This window comes from Haemaphysalis longicornis, unplaced genomic scaffold (genome assembly GCF_048455015.1).
Source record: "Haemaphysalis longicornis isolate Haplotype H1 unplaced genomic scaffold, Haemaphysalis longicornis Haplotype H1 scaffold_2, whole genome shotgun sequence".
NCBI classification, from domain to species: domain Eukaryota; kingdom Metazoa; phylum Arthropoda; class Arachnida; order Ixodida; family Ixodidae; genus Haemaphysalis; species Haemaphysalis longicornis.
This window is the reverse complement of record NW_027526295.1, coordinates 104,515,044-104,538,310: the sequence shown is the minus strand read 5'-3', so window position 1 is coordinate 104,538,310 and position 23,267 is coordinate 104,515,044. Positions and strand designations below refer to the sequence as shown.

At 47.4% G+C, this 23,267-nt stretch overlaps 1 protein-coding gene across 1 annotated transcript; it reads right to left on the bottom strand.

Annotated features, from left to right (window-relative positions):
* Positions 1-6,727: 6,727 nt before the first annotated feature.
* Positions 6,728-23,033, bottom strand: LOC144169086 ((3R)-3-hydroxyacyl-CoA dehydrogenase-like). The gene is made up of 3 exons (XM_077698091.1): positions 22,733-23,033; positions 10,728-10,927; positions 6,728-7,165 (listed from the first exon to the last, which is right to left on the bottom strand). Exons 1-3 carry the CDS (start codon positions 22,899-22,901, stop codon positions 6,764-6,766), a joined length of 771 nt encoding a protein of 256 aa, XP_077554217.1. The 5' UTR covers positions 22,902-23,033; the 3' UTR covers positions 6,728-6,763.
* Between the last annotated feature and the right edge of the window lie 234 nt (positions 23,034-23,267).

Genomic DNA, 23,267 nt, shown 5'->3' with positions numbered 1-23,267 from the left:
CGTGAAGAGCATGATGAAAATGATGATGATCGGCGTCGTCTGCTACAAGTGGTGAAGACGAGGAAGTCACAACAGTCTCCCCCGCCGACAGATGACGCTAGGTGGATTCGGAACGGTAAAGTCGGGGTTCGGGGCGCTTGAGTGGAGTGCCGCAAGGAAAACGTAGATTGTTGGACCTGAAGACTCTGTCCCGTCCGCCTATCTCAACTCTTCAGTTCATGCCAAGGTCTACAGATGTCTTGGACGAGTTTTTTCGAGTAGCAGTCTATCCTTCAATGAGTCCGCATTTTTTGGGAGACGTTCCAGGTGAAATTTACGAGCTTCGTTCCTCTTCGTTCCTCGTTCCAGAGCGCTTTCTCCGCCATCGGTGTTTATACCGCCTAACCTGCTGCTTCTTGCAATTTGTCCAGGGTGTTTTGCTAGGCAGAGGCGATTTGTGAGGATAGGAGAAGGAACGCTTTCTAAAGCAGATAAATTTGCTGTATACGGAAAACATTTCTTGCACTTGTCGGACCTTCTGTGAGGGCGTGATTTTGCTGCATTTTCTTTGTGTTTTCCTGCCTGGTAGTCTTCGCGTCTTCACTTCCGCTGTTGTGTTCCGTGTGTGCAGCGCGACAGTTTTTCCTTGATGCTTCACTTTGGGCTCGGCATGACGTCTTCTGGGTCGTTCTTTTTGGTGCTTGCGTCTCTTCGACTCGTTTCGCATTTCAGACGTTCGCTCACGAAGATTTGTAGTTCCCTTTGCCTCCTCGATGTAGTGCAGGATGTTCTGGAGCTTGAACGAAAGTGTGTTGAGGCACTGGTTCCGAAGACGGCTCAGCGATTTTAAGGTTCCACGAGGCGAGTAGTGGGATTTTTCCTGTGAAGTCACTCTATGCTCGAATGTGGGAATGACAGCAGTGTCGTTGCTCGCCGGTTTGCAAATGTTCATGGAAGCTTCGCGGGAGATTTCACTCTTGTGCATCCTCATCGATTCGTTAGTGGGCTCTGCTTCAATGAGGGGACCGTTCATACAGGTGGAGTCTTGCGGTAGTCGGGCTGTCGTTGGGTGCCAGTCTACCACAGATTGAAGCTGGTGGTTCAAAGTAGCCGTTAGAACTACAGGACTCGAAGCAGCTCCAAAAGGCACCCGAGTTATGTTCCGTGCATCTAAGTCCTGTAGTGGATGGTCTTCTTGTGGGGATGTGCGCTTGCCCGTTCGTATTGGAAGAACGGTCGCCGGGCGTAGCGTCGAAGATAGGCAGTCCTGCATCTTAAAACGTAGGCTAACCGTCAAGGTGACAACCTTGTCGAGGTACTGCCCGGCGTCTAACGTCTCACTCTCGAGCAAGTCGTCTGGTGTCTCCTCAAAAACCGCATCATCCACTGTCTCAATCTGTGCGTACAATGCGCCGATTCGCTCAAGAAGCACACTCACTGCAGATGGTGTCGCCTTTCCATGTCCTCTTATGTGGCCTTCCGCTTCAGCTAGAATGCCGTCCAGTTGCGCCCGTAGTCTGAAACGTCGTCGAAGCGGTCGTTCCATTCGGTCGCACGCAGCTGGGAACTCGCCAAGATCGCAGGCGCCGCGTCTTTTTCTGGGCTTTCGCGGCTCCATGCGTCGATGGGCTTGGCGTCTTCTAGAAGTCCCGGGTTCTCGGCACCTGTGTCGGACCTCTAGATCCTCCAGCTGCGGCGCGATGCTCAGGAAGGGGAGCGACACGTCGTGATACGATGACGCTTTAATGGAATCAGAAGAAGAAGTGGAGCGAGCCGACGCAGCCACGAGAGCATGCGGCAGCTCGTGAAGAGCATGATGAAAATGATGATGATCGGCGTCGTCTGCTACAAGTGGTGAAGACGAGGAAGTCACAACACCTCATAACGACATGTTCACCCCATTTTTTTGTTGCGCAAGCATAAAATCTCACTTGTTTGAGTGCTCAACGGCTACCGGGGCACAAATTCCCTTCGGTTTAGGGTTTTATACCTTCTTTTGATTGTTACCTATTCAAAACAGATGCCTAGAACACACTTAGGCACTGGAGCGAGTGCAAATGCTCTCGCACGCCTTTCTTCAAATTATCATCTGCACCAGCGGCCGGCGGAACCGGCCAAGCCGCGGTGGCCGCGGCGAGCAGACGTCGAGCAGACGACCGGTTACGGAAGCTGCCGAGAAGGCCTGACAAGGAGCCAAAAAGATCCTAACACGACCGAGTGGCCGGCGCTAGGGCAGCATCTCTCCTATGCCGCTGGAGGGCGCTGCAGTGACCGGTGTCAGCGGCATCAGTTTGGCGACTTTATTAAAACGACGAGTACACGTTTGTTTTGCAGCCTTTGCCCTCACCTAATAGTGTACCTTACACCGTGATCGGTAATTTGGAAGCACTAAGTAACCCAAATGCGTGTTTTATTTCACGGGAGTTATTGTCGAATTCTAACCGTAAGTTTGAGAAACTTCAGCCTCAATTCACCTGCCATTTCCCTCCCGATTCACGCCAATAATTAATTCCCCTCCTCCTGTTTCTCATCCCGTCCTCTTCTCTACACAAGAAATCAATATGACGGAAGCCCATCTTGTCGGTGCATGCGAAAGAATAAAAGGCAAGGGCGCTGAGCATAATAGTAGTCGCGGTTTAAAATAATAACGCTATGGCTGCAACACGTTAGCCTTGGTAAGAAAAATCATAGCCGCTTTCTTAAGGCAGTGATTGGTGAATAGCGAAGCTTCCTTCCGTGCAACCAAGGTCAAGTCAAGGTCGAAAGTACAAACTGCTCTGACCGTGTAGGAATGGCGCCGTCAGGTGGGCTTCGTCTTGATACGGCGAGAGACCCAGGTTCAATAATGACAACGGGAAGCGTTTTTTCCTTGGCGCTTTTGATGTGCCTTCGCTTATCATCATCATTGTTCTCTTAAACCCGTTTTGTAAAGTTCGCTTTCCTGCAGTTCGTTTTGGCGCGACATCGAATGCAATCAGTGAGGCATAGTATCTTTCGCTTCAATGAATTGAGAGCCCAAATGGTCGCATTAAGTACGATTCACAACGATGCTCAGGCATCTTGCATGGACACGTGGCAGATTTCCGGCGTTTTGATTAAGCGGTGTGAAGCGACTATAGGTGCAGGCGTGAAGTAGCATTGTCTTCTTTTGCATGCACACGTACATAAAACCAATTGATTGTGGGACTACCCTTCTGTCCTCTCTTTCATCCACTTGCTTTACCCGTCGGCACATGCCATTCAACAATTCCCCACAGCTCCCAATCCACGTCTCCACCTTTTCGTCTTCCTCCCACCATTCTCTCTGCCCTCTTTGTAATTATTTTACCTCCCTTCTCTCCCCGATTGATAACTTTCCCTTACAGAACCAATTCATCTTACTCTTTCACCTATCCATCCCATCCAATTATAACTGCCACATTCCACCAACATGTGCACTATCAGCAAAAGCACAGCCAAAGGAACTGGAAGCATCATTGGAAATCATCGAGTTTTTTTTTTATAAATCGGATTGATCCTACCAATGAATCTCTGAATGCTTATGCTTCACTCCGTCTTGACAAATTAATCGTGGTATTGAATTGTATCTGTTGTGTCCCACCTCTGGCATCTTGATTTTTCCTTCCACACGGCACATTGTTCAGGGCGAGATGCTTTTCCTGCTAAGACGACAGAGATAATCTGCCCCCGTCCCCCAAAAATCAAGCTTGTATAAGTTGTGATAGCGATTTGAAATAGTCTCTGACGTGTGTTTTTCTTCTGTTGGAGTGCCTGATCCACGCTTAGTTTCTCAATTGAGTGCGTTCCGACAATGTACTCGGAACCATTGTTATTCATTTATTTATACAATATATCAGTTATCTGTATTTTCTTACCACTGTTACGAGGAAGCGAGCCCCCCAGACACAGGCTAAAGATTTCACGTTGAGAAAACATTTTGGAAGGGAGCCCGCAAGCCAGACAAGCAGGCCAAAATTTCGGCGTTTCAAAACTGTTTAGTGTGTGCGAAACCACGTCGTGGGCTATTTCCGACGTAAAAGGAAGCAAGGACTACACGAACACTGAATGCGATCCCAAAGAGACCTTGAAAGACATTCAAGGCCGGACCTAAGAAACAAAACCAATCCGCAAACAAATTTTTCTGAAGCGTGAACGAATTTCTTGATGAAGGCTTAACAGCCTCGCGCGTTCCCTTCCACGACCGTCTGCAAAGTTAAGCGCTAAACGTTCAAGGCGCAGATAAGCAATTCTTTCCGGGAACATACCAGAATAAACTGTGCTTTGTTAGCTTTTACTATGCTATTGGCAGAGTTTTTCACATCTTACTTGCAGCCGTCTCCGGTTGCGAAGCCGTCTAATTGGCGTGGTTGCGCAGGCGGCGGCGGCGGCGGCAAAAGAGAACAAAGCGAGAAAGATAAGTGGCGCGCGTAGAAGAAAAGGGATGTCACTGGCCCGGAAACTTTTCAATGCCATCACAAAGAAGTGTTTCGACTGTTAGGGACAACAGCAGGCCTGAATATGCCACTTAAGGGTTGCCGTAAATCTTCTTTTCTTTTTACCGCACGCTTCGAAGTTCCATTTACTTTCGTTGCCTCAAAGAAAACGCAACTCCACCGACGACAACGCAAACATGCCCCTGTGAAGTAGACGAGACGTTCCGACGCTTTCACAGAGGCCCCTCTGTGTATAGGGACAGCTTGAAAAGCTGTAACTAAATAGATATGGTATCGTAAGACAACCCCTTCGAGCGATTTGTGTATTCCCTGTCCTTGTTACATTACGGGGGCATGAGCATCACTCACGAAAAATGGGCCCATCTCCCCGCGAGAGGGACTCGAGTAAATGCGTCGCATAGGGGGTGGGTGTATTCCGTTAACGTTTAGTTTTTGGGGGGTTGGTGCTATCACGTGTACACCACGCAGCTATCACGTCGCTAGCACGCCGCTGACGACGTATTTTGAACGAGTCAAGGATATAAGGCGCGTTCGTAGACTTTGATTCTGTGTCGGTTTTGTGGCGCAGTGGGAAGAGCACCATGTACCTCGCGTTCCGCCCACAGGTAGTGAATGCGTTGTATCAGCAGCCTCTTGACGTAGTTTCAATGAGTTAAGGATATAAGGCGCGTTCGTAGCCTTTCATTCTGTGTCGGTTTTGTGGCGCAGTGGGTAGAGCACCATGTACCTTGCGTTCCGCCCGCAGGGTCGTGGGATCGAAACCAGGCGCCGGTAACTGTTATTTATTTTTATAGTGTAGGGGGAGGCTGGCTGCTGCGGACGCCGACGCACGGGTGACATTGTAATTTATACAAATGCTCTGCATTTAAAACATGGCGCACTTTTCAAAAGCGCCGTTGCAAGATCCCCATAGCCGATAAAAAAGCTGCCAGTAACGGCAGCCTGTTTATCGTTGTTTTTTAGCTTTGTTGTGTTTCGTTATGTTTGGAGTAAGCGGAGCTAAAGTCCGTATGAATTGTGCTAAGTGCAACCCTGGGGGCCTTTTCCCTGTTTTCCTAGCGAGTACGCTGGCAAAGGACGGAGAGGCATTGGTAACGGGGGCAGTTGGCTAGGTAATTCCAGTGATCAGGGCCCGAAACGAAAGAATTGAAAAGTGCGACGCCCTCCCTACCGAGGTTATATTGACCGATATTCCGGATCACATGCCAATTAGTTACTTGTATACGTCTGTCGCCTCGGGGGCAACGTGCGTGTGGGAACAGCCAATCCGACTTTCTTTCTATCTAGGCGCAGCCCCGGGAATGTGGAGGAAATCGGTGAGACAACGAAAGATCAATTTTTGCACGCAATTTGATTATCAATGTTTAAATGACGGACTACGCATGGGTTGAATCGAAGTATGTTGCTCAGTGCTGAGAGTTTCACAGTTGTTTCCCTCCACCACTCGCTCAGTTGTTTTCCGTCGTTTTCTTTCGATTGTTGGTCTCAAACTTGTGCTCGAGAAAGCCGCTTCGAGTTTTTGTAGAACATAGAGGGTTGGGTCATGCGACTATTTTTACACGCGTTCACGATTGGTAGTTTTTGTGGCCAATCAGCAGTCTAATGCGGACGCGGGTTCAATTCCCTGCCGCGGTGGCCGCTTTTCTGATAGAGGAGAAAAGCAAAAACGCCCGTGTGTGTGAGATCGCGGCACACGTTAAAGATCCCCAGGTGGCCAAAAGTAATCTGGAGCCCTCCACTACGGCGCGCCTCATCGCCTGCGTTGCGTGGGTGCGTTAAACGCTACAATTAATGTTCCCGTTTTGGTGTAGTAAGTGTAACGTTTCAAATTCTATGCATTGAATTACAGTGAGAGTCATTCTAAGTAAATTAAAAGAAGTTAACCTGGAACTTCATAAAGGTCCCCGAGTAATTTATCGCCGGAATCAACATGCAACAAAAGCGTGTGTGTACAAAACACATCGCTACAATACGAAATTGTCAGGCGGGTGCGCACTTTCGCCAATATAGCCAACTAAATAGAGAGGTAGACAGAAACTTTATTAGTCACAGGATGGTTGGTAAATCAGCCGCCTCGGTTAAGGCAGCCGCTGAGGGCTGTAATGATATAGGCCGCCAGTTGCCTTTTTCTTTGAGATTCGCCGCAATAGCCAGCCACGCTCTGGGGTAATTGTGCCGTTGAAAGGATATGTCTTAAAGCAGAGCAAGCTTTGTGCGTCGAACATACAACATTCTTTTCCCATTTCTCAGTAATGAGTTAGCTTTCCCTCTCCCATTGAAAAAAGCACGGCAAACACATTTCCCTCGTTTATTTTGCATGTTAGAAGGACCTACATCCCCGCTCCTCCCGACACCTCGACAATTGCGCCCGTCATGTACGAGCTCTCGGGGCCGCACAGGAAAGCCGCCACATCAGCAATTTCGCGCGGTTGAGCTGCCCGGTGGAGCGGAATGCCCGTCTTTATGGCTCGGGCCTGCTCGTCCGTGAGATTTGCCGAAAGCGGCGTGATGGTGTATCCCGGAAGCACGGCATTGCAGCGGATACCGCTGTCCGCGATGTCCAGGGCCACAGTCTTGGTTAGCCCCACGAGGCCTGCCTTGGAAGCGGTGTAGCTTGCCAGGCCCCTCATGCCGACCTTGCCCGTGATGCTGCCGATGTTAACGATGCTGCCCTCTTTCACTCCTGCCTCCAGCATTAGACGGATGCCGGTGCGACACATCAAGAATGGACCCTGCAACACAAAAATGATTGTATCAACAACCTTATTTATATTTAGTATTGAGGCTATGCGGGGTTATTCACAGGCGAGGTAAGAGGTTAGTGAGGGTGTTAGATCTGCACCACAGAACATGCACATAGGCACGTATGATAGGGACGTGGCGCCATGGTACCATTTGCATACAATGTCAGGAATGTAGGCTCTGTATGCGCATGCTTTGGTGACAAAGATTCCCCCTTGGTGAGGTAGGGATATAAAGTCAGGGAGGAATCCGGGGGAGCAGCTTTTTGAAGATGCTGTTGACATTTTAACAGCGAAGCTGTTTGATCTTGAGTTCTATCCGCGCCTCGGGTCCCTCAAAACTCGGCGAAGCAAATGGCAGAGAAAAATGGTAGGCCAAGAATTCTGGGGGGAAGTGACAAGGGGGTAACCATACGACGAGCAAGTTTGGAGAGTGCCCGTTGCGACGCAGATGTTCTGGTAAGGAGCCGTGCAAGCCGTCGCTCAAAGCTTGGCGCAGAAAAGTGGAGGGAAGGATAATGCTAGCCGATAATTGTGAGAAGTCGCGAGGGGGCAAGAAGCGGGCGAGCAAGTGGGGAGCGTGCCTAGAACCGCAGATGTGTGGGTGGAAGGGTGCGCGAAAGGGGTTGTCTGCGCCTTAGTGTTGACGTAAGCTCTGACGTGCAGGTGTTCTCCTTGTAGAGAGAGACGGCGTGCTCTCAGTGCCATCAGTGTCAGATCTTCCAATAATATGGGCCAAGCTAAGAAAATTCATGTTGGAGCCAGTGAAGGCCACCATGTCCGCTTTCTCATTATTCGCATATCAGTTACGGAGTTCGCCGAAAGTTTTTCGCAGTTGTCGTCTTTGTGATACCAAGCTAAACATTCAGGTTAGCTGCGGTCGATAGTGGGTGCTGTAGCTAGGCGAGGAGTTCAACAAATGCCATCGCGAGCAGCGTTGTGTACTTGGGGGTTCCCAGTCACTCCAGCTGTGTGAAAAAGTGTCCACGCCAGGCGGATATGTACGCTGTTTCAGGGAAGGATTGAATTGTTGTTATAACGTAGTTGGTGGTTACATAATGGGTATAGGACTTGTTACGTTCCTTGAGGGAAACCTGAGAATCAGTAGCGATACAATAATGTAGATGTTCTGGTTCCTGGTGGGTCTGACTTAGTGGGAGGGCAATAAGTAAGCCGAAGGGCTGGACTGAGTTAGTAATCGGACACCACGGAAGCCCAGACCACGACACTTCCTGGCTATGTAAGAAAGGCCAAGTGTCTGCGGTGATGGAGTTTCTGAGCCCATTGAGTGCATGGAATGTATGCATGTTGGACTTATAGCATTTTTAATAGAGCGTGATGTGGTCCATGGCATCGTTAGGAGAACGATAATTAGCGAGACGACAATGTCTGCTCTTGTGAGACACCATGAGACAACCAAGGCATGGAACAGTGTAACGTAAGCCGTAACGTTTTCTTGCTTGTCATGACAGGCAGTGCGTCTCTTCTGAGAAGGAGTATCTCGATACCTTTCCTTACAAGCAACACCCACTTGACAGCGTGAGTTGAGTACCACGCAAGGGATTATGTACGCCTGAATTCACTGATAACATTCGGAAATAACTTATGTGAGCGCAAGATGTTCCAGAAACGAAATTGTCTTTGAATACATTCAGCTCAACCAAGAATTACCTCTCAACACATTTGGTCCGTTTGTATTTTTTGTTGTTTTAAAGGAGCCAAATACCGATATTTTTGGAGCACATGGCCACTAGTGCATATAAAATGCAGAATTTTACGGAGAAAAATTGCAAAGGATTCCTAAGAAACCCCAGAAATAATTCGAACGGAGCATTTCTCAATACACCACGCTTTCCCTACCACAAATTTCGCAGAAGGGTCGCAACACATTGTTTTTTTTTATTTTAACTTGAATACCATGGCAGCGTCAGCTCAGTTCTTTTCCATTTAGAAAAAGTTAGCTTCTCCTAGGTTTTCTCGAGCGTTAACTGGTGAGGGGTCTTTTGAAGAAAAATTTTATGCCGTCACGTAAGGGGGTTGAGGAAAACATTGAACATTGAATCGTCGTAATAGCGCCATTGCCACCATTTAGGACACTTAGGACACTTCAACTTTAGGATTTTTAAACAACGTCCTTTCTAGTGGGCCAGAATGAGTTTAGATGTCGGTATCTTTAAATATCTACAAAATAAGAAAACACTAAAGGGAATGATTGAGCGAAAACCCCTGCCATGAATTTTGTACCCTTATTGGTTTGATCTTGTTAACAGACAAAGAAATGCTCGCTTCAACATTTTTACGATGGTGGCCTCAACTAGCAACAAATTAATTACACCTCATTGTCCACCGAGGCTAACATAAGTCGGACGCTCGTTTTGCCTTGCTTCACTCTTTTGGATGGATTGATTTGTTAAGCCTTATGGATTGTAGGCTCTCCACTTGGGGGCGATCAATTTACCAAAAATAATTTTCAGGCGGCGGCGAATGAATACTGGTCTTTGTTATTTGAGACCAGTAAACTGCATAATGTTTGATGTGAGCTACAAATAGAAGCAATTGAGCCGATGCAACACTAATAGAGGGAGTATTACGGAACCCAGGTTACGCCACGGCACCTTGGGCACCATCTAGCGCAGTAGCCTAAGGAATGTGCCGTGTCGCACTGTTATAAAAAGCACTGAAATAAATAGCAGAGTTCGGAACATCAACGACTAAAGAGCCCGCATAAAAACACGAGAGTGACGAACAGGGCTCTACCGAAAAATATGCGTTAGAACCCGAATATAACCCAAAGAACGTATCCAACTATATGTCGAAACGAATGAAGGGAGCGAAAAAAACTGCGGCAAGGCTGTACGCGCGTAAAACAGAGATGACCCCCTAGTGTTGGAAGAGACTTTAGGCTGTCCAAGAGGCTGTACCTTTCTGTGGTAGCAGGTCACACCACTCGCCCTTTACAAGGGAGATTACATGTTGCGATGTCACTTGCCCCTTCTTCTAATGTATAGTGTTGAAGGGCTTTCGTAATGCAAGCCATAATTATTTCTGAAGTGGCGCGGGACAGTAGTTCCACTCTTCGGGCCCTTGCGTTCCTCATCATTAAGTCTTGTAGCAACTGTTGTTACTCAATGGCTAGGGTGTCATGGCGCAGAATACGAGGATGCAGTTTCAATCTTGGCCAAGAAAGCTGTTTTAAGATGGAGTCTAAGAAACAGAACCCACGGGTCTGTCAGTATTTCGATGCAGGATAAACATCTTCATGTGGACTCCAAACTAACCTGTAGGATTTCCCAACGCCACGCACTGATACCATCAGTGCTTGAATATGCAATTTCGTTTCTGTTCACTGATACGGTTCTTCGTAACGTCAAAAACATCGTGAAGGTGGCTCTCTTCAATCATGGGCAGCTTCGGTATGAGGTGCCTGGCGCTATGCTATTTTGATAGGCGACATTTTACTCATTCCCTGCCTTGCCGCGATTTGGTTATCTCGGTGCGACATTTGACGCATCCTATTTCTGCAAGCTTAGTTCATAACGCCCTCGGGACTCACCTTGAGGTTGACATCCATGATGCGGTCAAAGTCCGCCTCGGTCGCTTGAGATATTGGGGTGAAGGGTGCGCCCGTTCCCGCGCAGTTGACGATTATCGTGGCGGGAACACCACCGTTCACTTCCTGGATGAACTCGAACAGGTGTTCGACAGAAGCTGACTGACCCACGTCCAAGTGCACAGCCCTGTGGTCCCCTTCACCTGAAAGGCACGTATTTTTGAGGTTAGAATAAAACCAGTTATACCCGTGTCATACCGGCACTTTCAATCGGGATTGAGTCGATCCGGATCGAACTCCATCCGGATCGGGCGCTGCTAGACGGCAGTTTCAAGGGCGATCGAGCCCGATCTCGCTTGAACTGAATCCTGGTTTCTCATGCGCGATCGAGGTTGCAAAGCGCGATCAGGCGAAAGCGGTGATACTCGCGTCCCCGCTCAGTAATGGTACAGAAGGTGACGACTTCAACTAACGCCAGAAATTATATCAAATAACTTTACTCGAATAAGCGTGCTGTAATATTTATATAGTTCCTTATAACTACGACTGCGTAAAGTTACCAAACGGTGGCCGCGAAGTACACTTTTAGCGCCATCTGTCGCATGTGAGTGCAACCGGTGCCACTTCTCGATCGCGATCGAAACGTGCAGTGTAGCAGCGGCGGTGTGTCGAGCGCGCTCGAAAAGTCAATCGCGCTTCGCTTCAATCCGGATTGAAAGTGCCCGTGTGACGGGGGTTTTATGTGCGGGTGACCGCAGTGGAGCTTCGATGTTAAGGGTGCAACACAGCACCGTATTAATGTAATGAATTTATTCACAGAGCAATATTTTACTTTAAAGGATAGTCTATATTAGAGGCTCTTGTTTTCCTGATTCCGGGGCACTTACGGTGGTTTCACAATCAAGCCACCAGTGTTGCCTCGCGGATGATGAATCCAGTACATAACATGCCAGGCAATGGCATTCGCAGAAAGCATCTGAATCTTTTTGCGATAAAGTGCTGTAGTGTTATCGGCGTCCATTGATGACAAAATTACGGGGCTTTTGCGGGGTTGTGTGTGGAGTGGTATAACATATTATCGGAGCTCACTCCTCTAGCGCCGCATGTCATGCCTGATATAGTATTTCCTATTCACTGTGAAGCTGGGGGCCTCCCACCTTTCCAAATGAAAGAACGATACCTCGGAAGTTCTGCAACCGTTCCAAGAGAAACCGCAATCCAAACGCCAATGGAAGCAGAACAGGGGTATTTGATTTAGGGCTGCAATCGGAAAGTAGTTCATATAAAATCGGATCAACTCGAGATGCCCACTTCTCCTCACGTTGTTTTAGCAGTGTTGCACTCTAATACATAATAGTTGGCATAATGTACTTGATCGAATTCAAAGCGCGCGCATTCAGTATAATAAGTGCTGCTTGCTTCGACAGCCCATAATAAATTCTTCACATGGTCCTTATTTTACCGGTGCACAAAGGGTCGATTACGACGCAAGAATTCCCGGGAAAATCTGAACAAGATTGTTTAAGAAACACTCTTCCTGGCGTCAGGTGCAACTATACAATTAGGATTTCATTGATTTTACACCCGTCAACACACAGCGCGCATTGGGGGACATATTGTATTAATAACCAGAATTGATTTTACGCACGCCAACACAGCCCGCAATGTGGGAAATATTGGAGTAATTATTAGTACAAATGTGAAAATGATTGCTGAATGATTGCTGATTAAATAGTGTACCCCTCCATCTAAGGACGATGCTGGTTGAACGTGAAGCTTTCTTGTAATGGGTTGCTTGATTGCCGACGGAATTTGGACTTGGAGCCACAGGCGGTTTGGATTTCGACTCGTTAAGCTTTGACTTTGACTTGCACGTAGTTTGGACTTTTGGTCGGAGTGGCTTTGGCCGCGACCCTTCACAAATTCATTTAGCACTGGGAAAGATTGGTGTGCAACAATTGTGTTACACAGGGGGATGCATAATTTTTTCTTTTTTTTCTATTTTTTTAAATTATTTTTTCAATTTTTGCATAATTTTTTCCCTCGCCAAATTCAAACTGTTTTTACTATGAAAGAATGGCGCCATTAGAGAGAAGAGGGAGAGAGCGAGAGAGAAAACCTTTTAATAAGCTAAATATGACAGTGGAACCCTAGTCTCGGAATATATGCGTTGTCCTTCAGCCGACTTTGCTCGTGTCACAACGAGAGTCTGGTCCTCCAGTTGACAGCTGGTCAACAGTGACTCCCACAACTCAGAAAAGGAACGGGCCATCGGATAGCCGTCGGCTTCTACATAAATAAATAACGTGAAAACTACCACGCATCCGATACTCCAATATTCTTCGAGCCTGTCATTGGTTTTTCGGCAGAGTAGCAAATATCCTAAACTCCCGAACAATACTTATAAGGAGTTTTCGGTTACGTCATGGCGTGACAGTGACTGTACGTATAGCTTTGAAACTTAAATTGACAGGCAGTGCTACTTAAGAGGTGTGTAAAGATGTTTGTGCACCATAGCCGACCTGACTAGCAATGGTCTTCTCAACACTCGCGGTACCGTCACGGAGGATGTGTCTGTCAGAGCCGCTTATAAATCACGGAATTACGATTGCGCACCGCATATGTATGGGACGTTATTCGGGACGTTGACTAACCGTAAATTCTACCTACTCCAGGCTGTGCACACTTCTGGGCTACTCATTCAGTGATGTACGTCAATGCGAGGAGAATAGGTTTGGTGTATTTATATATTTTTTAAGCCAAGAAGTAAACCGATATGCCCAGTCTATGCTGAAGCAGAGAGTCCAAATACGTGTGCCGCATCACCTAAATGAACTAAGGACGGTTTAAAAAATAACTTCAAAGCGCTGGAGAGGGGTGGTTCAATGTTCCTCAGGTGCGTTGTTGGGTATTTCTAGAAATCCGATATTGCCAAGCCATCTCAAGTGCTGTCCTTTAATGAGCATATTCAAAGAACGTTGTTCGTTTAATTGGCCGGGGTTTGCCTTATGGCGGTATCATCCGCTTTAATGGCGAAAAATCAAATTTGGCGCAGTTTTTTTTTAGTTTGTGTTGACTTGTATGACTACCGAAAGCCTATCGCAAGGTTTGTTTACTTTCTGTGTTCTTGGGGCCCTATTCTCGACTGCATAACTTCATAGTGAAATCACCATGTTTTTTGCTTAAGCACAACGTAAGGAATCAGGGACGTAATGCACGTTTACCTATGACGACCTGCAGTGTAACTTGACACTCTAATCATAAAAAATTTCAACCAAGGTATGAAACATTGCAAGTAAAAGATATAAAAACACTTTGCATGTATTATAAAAGTAAGACCGAGAGCTGAGCCTGGCAAAAGAAACACATTTTTGCAGGTCAAAATTGGCGTCACAACCAGAAGGCGTTCGAGTAACGTTGATCCAAAAGCGCGCGAAAGGCGGATGTTGAGCTAAAGAATATCACCCACTCTTTTTTGCCGTACCTATTTATTTCTTCCAATCGTGCTTAGTAACATGGTTGAGCTCTCTGCTTCAATGCAAGCTTTGTTGCGTTATCACCTTCCCGGCCGCCACTGCCACCAGGCAATCGTCTGCTGCTATGTTACAAATTTGTGGCGTGATTACACAAAAAAGTGCCGGGACCATTGGTTGTATGACGCTTAAGGGTAGCGAAGCGCTACGCCTGATAACCGTGGAGCGCACCGATGTCGCCAATATATTCATTTATAAAGCTTGGCTTCAATCCGCGCAGAAATTATTAAAGGGACTCTGAAGTGGTATGTACACATTGCGGGATTACTAGCGCAAATTGTAGTCCGGAGTCCCCAGGCCATGTTTCGACCACTCTGGGCGCGTTTACGCGATTTTATTTAGTTGAAAACTTAATTCGAAAATGCTGTCCTCCTCTCTTTACGCTCGCCCATTTTCTGGGGCGTTTTCGTGTGACGTCGGGAGGAGCCGAGCTCGTAATTGGCTGCGCTACTGCACGGCTCCCCAGCCTTCAGATACAGTCAGTCGGCCCAGCGTTTCGTCCGCCGGCCGCCGACGGGTCGTCGCAATTCGTTCGCTCAGTTGAAACGAAGCCAGGACACTTTTGTGAATGGAAGAATGTGCCTTTCTTTACTTGGTTAGTTTGTACACTGTATCTAGCTCCAAGTCAAGGTTGCTTCACACAAGCGCTGCACAAGCGCACATGCGACGCTTCGCTGACTGGTACGTACGCCAGTAGGAAAATATAAGGCCTCTTGAAGGCGGGAGAAGAGTCAGCGAAGTCAATATAGGTACTAAGGAAATAAAATCAACTGATATTTTTACCGTACAGCGTAAAACTAGGGTGCGGGAATCACTTTTTTGCGCTGGGCGAACAATCACAGCGGCCAGCAGCACGACTACGCACCTGCGAACGCTTTTCCGTCTAAGAAATGCAATTGCTAGACGTGAGGTACTGTGGAAACTTGGGGGATGCTTACTGCACGAGCGCAAAACAACAAATAGTCACCTAAGCTGCTTGGAATGCTAAAACTAAATAAAAGTGCAAACTGGTTATACATTATATACCTTATATTATCAAGGTCGGCAGCGTTCGCCTGTGGCCGAGTAGTTTGGAGCCCTAGGTATGTCAGCGGAAGTGTTTTGCAAGTCACAAGTTCGAATCCCCGCGGGTACGTGCTTCTTTTTAAATGCAGAGCATTTCTTAGCCTCGCCTCTTCCTGCGTCGGACGGCGTCCACAGCTCCGCGTCCGCAGCAGGTGCTCCTCTCCTCCTTCCCTCCTCTCTCTCAACAGCAGCTGGCGCGCGCATGCGTCGTAGTCAGCCCGTTCGCTCCGTCGCGGTCTCGGCGTAACAGGTGCGTGATAGCAGCGCGGTGGGGCGTGGAAGGGCGCGCGCTGCTTGCGAATGCGCGCTCTCCCCCCCGTACTGCTCTCCCTCTACTGCGCGCACTGCAAATATGAAGCGGCTGGCGGTCGCTCGTGCTTCAGTCACTGCGTTGCTCCTTCCTTCCTTGGTTGACGCTCGCTCCACCCTAACGCGACTTTACTTTCCTCTCTCTGCCCCAAACCAACACCAACGCAACTACGACCCAACTACCCACCCTAACCAGACTTTACGCGGCGTTAACGACCCCCAGTGCTCTGCATTTACTCGTGTTCCCCTCGCGGGAAGGCGCGGGAATTTTTTTTTATATAAGTCAACCTTTTTCGTTTTCCGCCGATGTTTTCTATACTGAGTTCACCTTTTTTTTGGGCCGCAACCTTCATTGCTCCACGAACTAGTTCACAGAACGCGCGCAGGCTGGCACTCGCGCGCTAGCGAGTTCTCGTTGGCGTGCTGTTGCCATAAGCACCGACTTCTTGCGGGAAGTGGGCACAGGCCAGAATCAACAGACCCTTGGCCTGGAGCGAACACCTTTTTTACGATACAGGCATGAGTGAGGCAACCTCCAAATATAGGGGAAAAGCGCATGGCATTTGAGCGTCTGCGGGACGCGGAGGGCGTTCATGCACTGCGTAGGCCTCGGCTAGTGAATGCTACGATTCCAAGCCGTCCTGGGAGGCTTATCTTATGTATTTTATAGCCGACAACATGGCAGAAGCGCGGTACGATGATTACTGAGATATTGAGAATGCCCATCCAACAACGCCATTGGTTGTGTTTTACAGAACCGAAACCGAAACGGAAACTTGTTTGATTGTTTGGGCATCGTTCAATCACGGTGCCCCCTCCTCCCAACGTCACAGCCCTAGTTGGTGCGGCCGCCGCAAACCGCGCATGGTAGTTTTTCTTATTTCGCGCTTTGTAAAATAATTACCGATTTGTCGACCGGATAAACGATTAAAAGTGTGCTAATTTGAGCCAGTCTACGCAGTGCAAGCAGAAACGGGAGCTTGACTAATTCACTTCAGTGTCCCTTTAAAACAGTCAGTTTTCTTTGTTTTTTTCTCTTGACTTCTATCACGTGACCCAGCAGTTTACTAGGAGGAGTGTGCATAAATGCCATGCATTGGGTTCTCTTTGCCATGCAGAGGCTTGTACTGCCCTCTTATGCTGCTGTTACGACAAAGAAATAATTTCTATTTTATTGCCAAACATAAAAGCAAACTACGAGTCGTTATTTGCATACTCTGTTATCGCTGACTTGGAAACAGTTTTGATCAAAACTATTATTTCGTTCGGTACAAAACATGCTCTAAACCACGCGTCATGCGACACAGCGCCTGCTGCATACTCACGGGATTTCACGGCGCCGAAGGTCGGTGAAATTATTTGCCCTACTTCACGGCGACAGCAGCCGCCATTTTCAAGCTGTTACGTAATATTACGTCACTTTTACGCAGGATGAAGTTACCAAAGTGCGACGTAATCGTTCCCGCCAGCTGTTTAAAATACGTCATGCTTTCTCATCCAATCACAGAGAGCGCGTGAAGTACAAGCCGTATTGTTGAATAGCAACGACAGGCTTACGTTGTCATGTCCGCTGCTTTTAGTCTAGTTTTTCATTTCTGGCCAAGAATTATGCGCTTTCAGTAAAGAGAAATAAGGCAAACTTTAGAACTGCCCATGATGTTTAGAACTGCCCATGATTTAGAACTCGTCATGATGTTTAGGCAAACATAATGACGAGTCGAAATGACCAAAGCACACTCAACCACTTTGTCAACCGGAAACACGTGACCAAACTTAAAGCCAATCAGACAAGACGTCCGGCAAATTCACAGTTCACTGTCAAATTGTGCATTCGAGAATAGGGCCCTTGCACTGCTTTCTGAAAATCGTTTCGAGCTCCCTCCGACAAAGAATAAAGAAACCAGCGCAGTCTTCCAGGTGGCTGATTTTCAAGCAGAACATATTAGGCTATGCTCAGACTACCGATGAAAAAGCCATATCGTGATCTATGAACGTAAAAAACGGTCTGTCATGCAGTTCGGTTGGCTGAGACGTGAAATGACGTCATTCTTTGAAGTTATTACGACAGTTGCGGCAACAGTCTGAACCCGGCCTTATTGGGACTCGTTTTTATCAGGGACGCCGGTAGCTACCGTGTCCGAATCACTGATGCGACACTGTACGTGAATATTGTCGCTTATGGCCATGCTGGCAGATTAACCGAAGTGCATCGGTTCGGTTGACACAGGATATCAACTTATTTTCTCTGAACGCTCTTGCCCCAGCCTCCTATGAACTTTGCACACGTCTGTTAAAAGAAAAGAGGAGCCCGCTCGAGTTTTCGTTTTACTCCCGGATGAAAGCTCATTTTCGTAGTATATACGAGAGTGGGTGTTTCGTAATGCGCATCCTCTATCTTTCGCAAATGCTCTTCGTTTCATCTTCGTCCAAAAGCAAGATGCCCTTCACCGCTTGGCTTTGTAAATCAAGAATCCTGCTAACACCACTGAAAGCTTGTTTCTAATGTGGCATATCCTAGCAAAAGCGCGTTGACAGACATCGACGTCAAACAGCCCTCGTCAGCAGATTGCGCAGTACAAAATTTAAACTACTTCGACCATAGTGTTCAATGTGCATAGCCACAAAGTGACGTATATTAATCAGCGAATTTCTCTACTGCGAAAGCCTGCGCTACCGCCGTTGGACAAAAATGCGGCCTCGGGGCACGCCCACAAAACGCTGGAGAAAAATTGTCGCGGGCTAAATAATTATTGAGATTCTAAATAAGACTCCCATCGGTGCCACATTTTCAAGGATTCTTCTGTAAATAGAGTGTAGTAAGTAAGGTGAGGAGATAACTTATCAATATTATGTCTGGGTATCGAACCTCGGGTTTGGGTATCGCGTAAGGCACGCATCACCAAAAGAATGGCATACCCAATACGCTGACAGGCTAAAAATGTACCAGCGGGATGCTGTGGGGTATTCGACTTAGAAACGCGTCTATTATACATGTACTGAGCTATACAGTAGTAAATTGTGCATTCCAGTCACAGAAGTGGCAAGTAAAGGAGCACCAAAGCCCGGTTCCGCCAAAAGCCTCATGTGTCGAACTAACAAAGTAGATTGGCCCAACCCCTCGGTCATAATAGTGGAGAATACAGGAAAGAAGCAACGGGGAAGGATGATGATCAAATGATGGGACGTGATTGCGGCACTGAACAGGAGTCGTTCCAGGAGACAGGAGAGAGGGGGAGGGGAAGAAGGCACTTTATTAGAGAAAAAGAAAGCGATCTGCAGGCATGTTGTCGCCCACATGCGAGCATGCAAAAATTAGTTCCTCTGTAGGTATGAAGGTGTGATGTAAAAAATACAAATCTTTCTACATGGTCATATCTTGTCTGAGCAACACCTATTTCGTGAAAGTAGTCAAATAATGCATCTATCCGCTTTCGCTGCGACGAGGGAGATGGCCCCGTTTCAAGAAGTGTTTTTATTGTTTGAAAACTGCAATTAAGGCACTCGATATTCTGTGCGAGGTCATTTCTTCCATGGTTCGATTGAGGGCACTCCAGTAAGATGAGCTTGTGTTTCAGACGATCAACAGTTGTCACAATAAGGGTTTGCTGTTTGGCTGAGGTAGGAATTAGTGAGCGCCGTGTTGAGCCGCAAACTACGATACATCACCTCCATAGTAGGTGGAATTCGCGCCAGCACCCTCATTATCAGACCGGTTCATGACGTCGTGGGATACATGCTCGTGCAGGCTCGACCAGCTGCTGTGTCGTAGTGTTTGTAGCACTGCCTTCGAATGTGTGAGGGTAACCCAATGTGCTTGGCGGCTGTCCGAGAATGTACCGGAGCGCATGGTTGATGGCATAAAGCTCGGTTGATATAGATCATGTTGCGCGCTCTGGACGATATGACACCGTTTGGCAGGCTGAAGAAACGAATATAACAAAGGAACGTTTGCAAGGCGTCGATAAGCCGTCAGCAAAGATTTCAGTGATAGCCCAGCATCGGCTTCTGATATGGGCAAGCGCAAATGAAAGGAGGCAAATTTGAGGCATAATCTTCTTTGAGTTGAGTCCAGGTATGGTAAGTTTGAAGCCCAGGGTTAATAACGCCCATTTCAGAAATACAACAAATAAAGTTATACCGACGTCCCCCCCCCCCCAACAATGTTCAGTTCAATGGTCTTTGTATAATTTATTTATTGTGGTATGTCTTTATATGCTACGGCAATATCGTGTAGATGAGACAAAAAGCTGTTCAAACAACTGCTGTGCACAAAAAATGATAAAGAAAATCACATACAATATTTGTAAGCGCCCTCTGGCTATTACACAGCCGGAGGCGACGACGCCAACAGGTAAGGGGTGTTCGGGATGGCGTAAGTGCCAGGGCCTATATTTTTGCCTCCTACAGTAGTCCTCTCTTTTATTATATTTCATTCCCTCGGCAGAAAGACAATTTTATACCTCTTGGCTGCGTGACTGAGTTCAGTTTTTGTCATACTTTCGCCTCGGTTAAGCGTTTATATGGTCGCCCTAATGGCGCGTAATTATTATACGGAGCGGCGACAGCAGGGTGCATTGCTCGATCATGCCCTTGGAAACGAAGCTGAAAGCACTAGTGTGCCCGCTGGGGTCCAGCAGAATCCGTTTCGCTGATCAAGGTCATGGTTACTGGCGGCGTTCATAAAATTTCGAAGCGCAGTTGTTTGCGTCCTAAAACCAACGAGGTTAAAAAAAAAAAATTTAACCTCCTTGCCTAAAACACAGCTCGAACGAAGAAAACCAATATACCGTATTTACTCGCCTAGTGATCGCACCCGCATAATGATCGCTCCCCTCAGGTATGTCGCCCAAGTTCGATTTTTTCTTTATTTCACGCGCAATGAACGCACCTGTAACTAGCCACAGAAATATTTCGTATGCGTGCTAAGTCTAGCTGATGATGGTCGTGCGTACCTCTGTTTCCTTCCCCTTCAAAGAGGACACGGATACGTTATTGCGGCAGACCTGCCGATGTTAGCGATATCGGCAATCATGCGTTCAATTTTGAGGAGGAAGAAACTCTCACTAAATACAGATAATATACTCACAATACAAAGAAAAAAAATGCGCGCAGGTTGCTGATTCGGCCGCCACGTCTGTTTTGATGTTCCGCACTGTAACAGGGGCAGCCTGTTGTCACACCGCAGCAAACCCGTAGCGGCGTGTTCGGTAATTCATGAAAACGGGGCATTTTGCGTCACTTTGTAAAACGGCTGGCGGTGGTGTGCGGAGTTGTGTTTTTATTTGTTATTTTTATTACGTTCATGAGAACTATCGTAAAAAAACTTACCCACAATGTTCTGAAAAAATTTACCCAGCGTAATGAACGCACCCCTGAATTTACATCAACTTTTTTTTAAAAAGAAGTGCGATCATTACGCGAGTAAATACGGTAGTTCTTAGCCAGAGAAAACCCTTCATACCCTTCATGAGACGACGATTCGTGACCCGTAATTGAAACCCCCAGGAATCATAAGGTCTGTGAGTTCTAGAAAGCTGATTGATTGATTTTGGGGGTTTAGTGCGCCGAAGCTACAACTGGGATACGAGGCGAGCCGCAGCGGAGGGCTTCGGATAAATTTGGGCTACCGGGGATCGTTAACGTGCGCCGAAATCCTGACACAGGGGTATCTTGGCTGTTTTTTTAGCAGTGAAGAGTCTACATGCGTGCCAGCTCGTTAAATCAAACGTTGGTACTTCGAAATGTCCGATAATTCTAACCGCCTGCCTTCGTAACGCATGGGGCCGGGGGTCGGTGTGCTTTCTATTTAAAGTTCTCCACCACCACCCACGGCACTAGTCTATATTTAAAGTCGCATGTTCGCCTTCACTGCATTGCTGAGAAATTGAAAAGATGGAAATATTTGAACTAGAAGATGGGAGAAATAGCTTTATCAAAAAGAAAAGAAAGGCAGTGTCATGTCCGATACCGAACAGAATGATTTGTCGGTAAGTGGAGCGTGCCTAGCGGCGATGATAAGGCTTCAACGGCTCTTGAGTGAGCTTCATCGCGAGTGGCTTATCGGGAGTTATTTCAGCTCGCACGACTAAGGCCCTTGAAGGCGTCGGCTCTGTTAATTATGTTGTTGTAGATATGAGGCCGTCGGTGCCTTTACAAAGGACATTTGCGCAAAAGTGTTTCCTAAAAATGTTTTATGAGACTGGGCGAACGATATAAATGACGGGGAGGAGGGAACGCTAGTGGAACCTTTACTGTCCTTGTCATGCATTCAATTCAAGATGGCCCGTTCTTTCGTTAATTTTAGATTCCTGTGATAACTGCAGGTGTCAGCCATAAAAATATCTGCGCTTCTATTGTCAGGAACATCACTTTAAAGCAGAAAATGCTTGATGCGCCAACTTGCATTTTGGAAGGCTGTAATCGAAATGTCCTTCTTGTTCAGATTTGTTTAGTACAAGCTTCGTTTTATTTCATCTCGTTTTGTTTCCTTTTGAAATTCTAATTGTGCAGCTTTTATGTGAGGTGAACGTAAACAAGAAACAGTATACAATGCTGTTTTCCATAATTGTCCACCCGCCAACAAAATACAGAATACCCGACATGCTGGCTCAGCGGGTATGGCGTAATGCTGCCAGCCCCGAGAGGCAGGTTCAATGATCAATCTTAGTCGCAGTGGCTGCTGTTCATATGGAGGCGCAAAGCGAAGACGGCGCGCGTTTAGTATACCCAAATGGTCAAAATATTTCCGGACCCCTCCACTACGGCGCGCCTGATAGTTCAGGCGTTTCTTCGGCGCATTAAACCCCACAATCAACGGGTGCACAGATAATACCTGTGTAAAGTATTAGCTTGAACAGGCAGCCAAAGTTGAGTGCAGGAGAATCACCTTGAGCATGCAAATTCATAAAGTTCCGACCACCCAAATGCTGCGCTATTCAGACACACTTCCCAATCTTGTAAACCACGCTTCTTTTGTGGTGAAAACCACCATCACAGTAACATTTACTGTACGAAATGTGGAATTTTGTGGGGCACAATTACTTTTCAAAGCCATGTTTTTAAGATTTGCCCTCGGCTAGACCCTAAGGCTCGTGGACCTACCTGGAAGTGTCTTGAGAACCGCTTCCGCCAAATCCAGCTTTATGTCGGCGACGATTACCCTCGCTCCTTTCTCTGCCAAGACTTGACAAATGGCTCCGCCAATGCCGCCTCCCCCGCCGGTCACCACGGCAAGACGTCCGGACAGCGAGGGCTTTCTCTCGGACGACATTTTCAAACAGCGAAGAAGCCACGCTTCCTTCGGCTAAGTTTCTTACGGTCTTTTCGCTCTCGGCTCGAACGCACAACTGCCCCTTGCTGCGGGGCTTCGTATCGTTACGATAAGACGCCGCGCGCTCGCTTTTCTTGCTTTATTACAAGCCCTTCGAAGACACACACCCCCTTTCTCTACCTGTCTTTAGCCAGGGGACCCTCCTCTCCCCTCGTTGCCGTCGAGGCGCCGTCTCCGCCGCGGCCGGACGTGTCGGCATGGAGTGCGCGTGTTGGCCAGCTGCCATCTTTGCATTTTTATTGCGTTTTATGAATATTACGTACCCGCCACGGTGCCTTAGTGGCTAAGGTGTTGTGCTGCTGAGCA

Coding starts and splice junctions, on each gene's coding strand:
- LOC144169086 (XM_077698091.1), bottom strand. CDS start 22,901: ATGTCGTCCGAGAGAAAGCCCTCGCTGTCCGGACGTCTTGCCGTGGTG. Junction 10,928..22,732: donor GGTTCTCAAGACACTTCCAG/GTAGGTCCACGA, acceptor CGTGCCTTTCAG/GTGAAGGGGACCACAGGGCT. Junction 7,166..10,727: donor TCATGGATGTCAACCTCAAG/GTGAGTCCCGAG, acceptor TTTGTGTTGCAG/GGTCCATTCTTGATGTGTCG.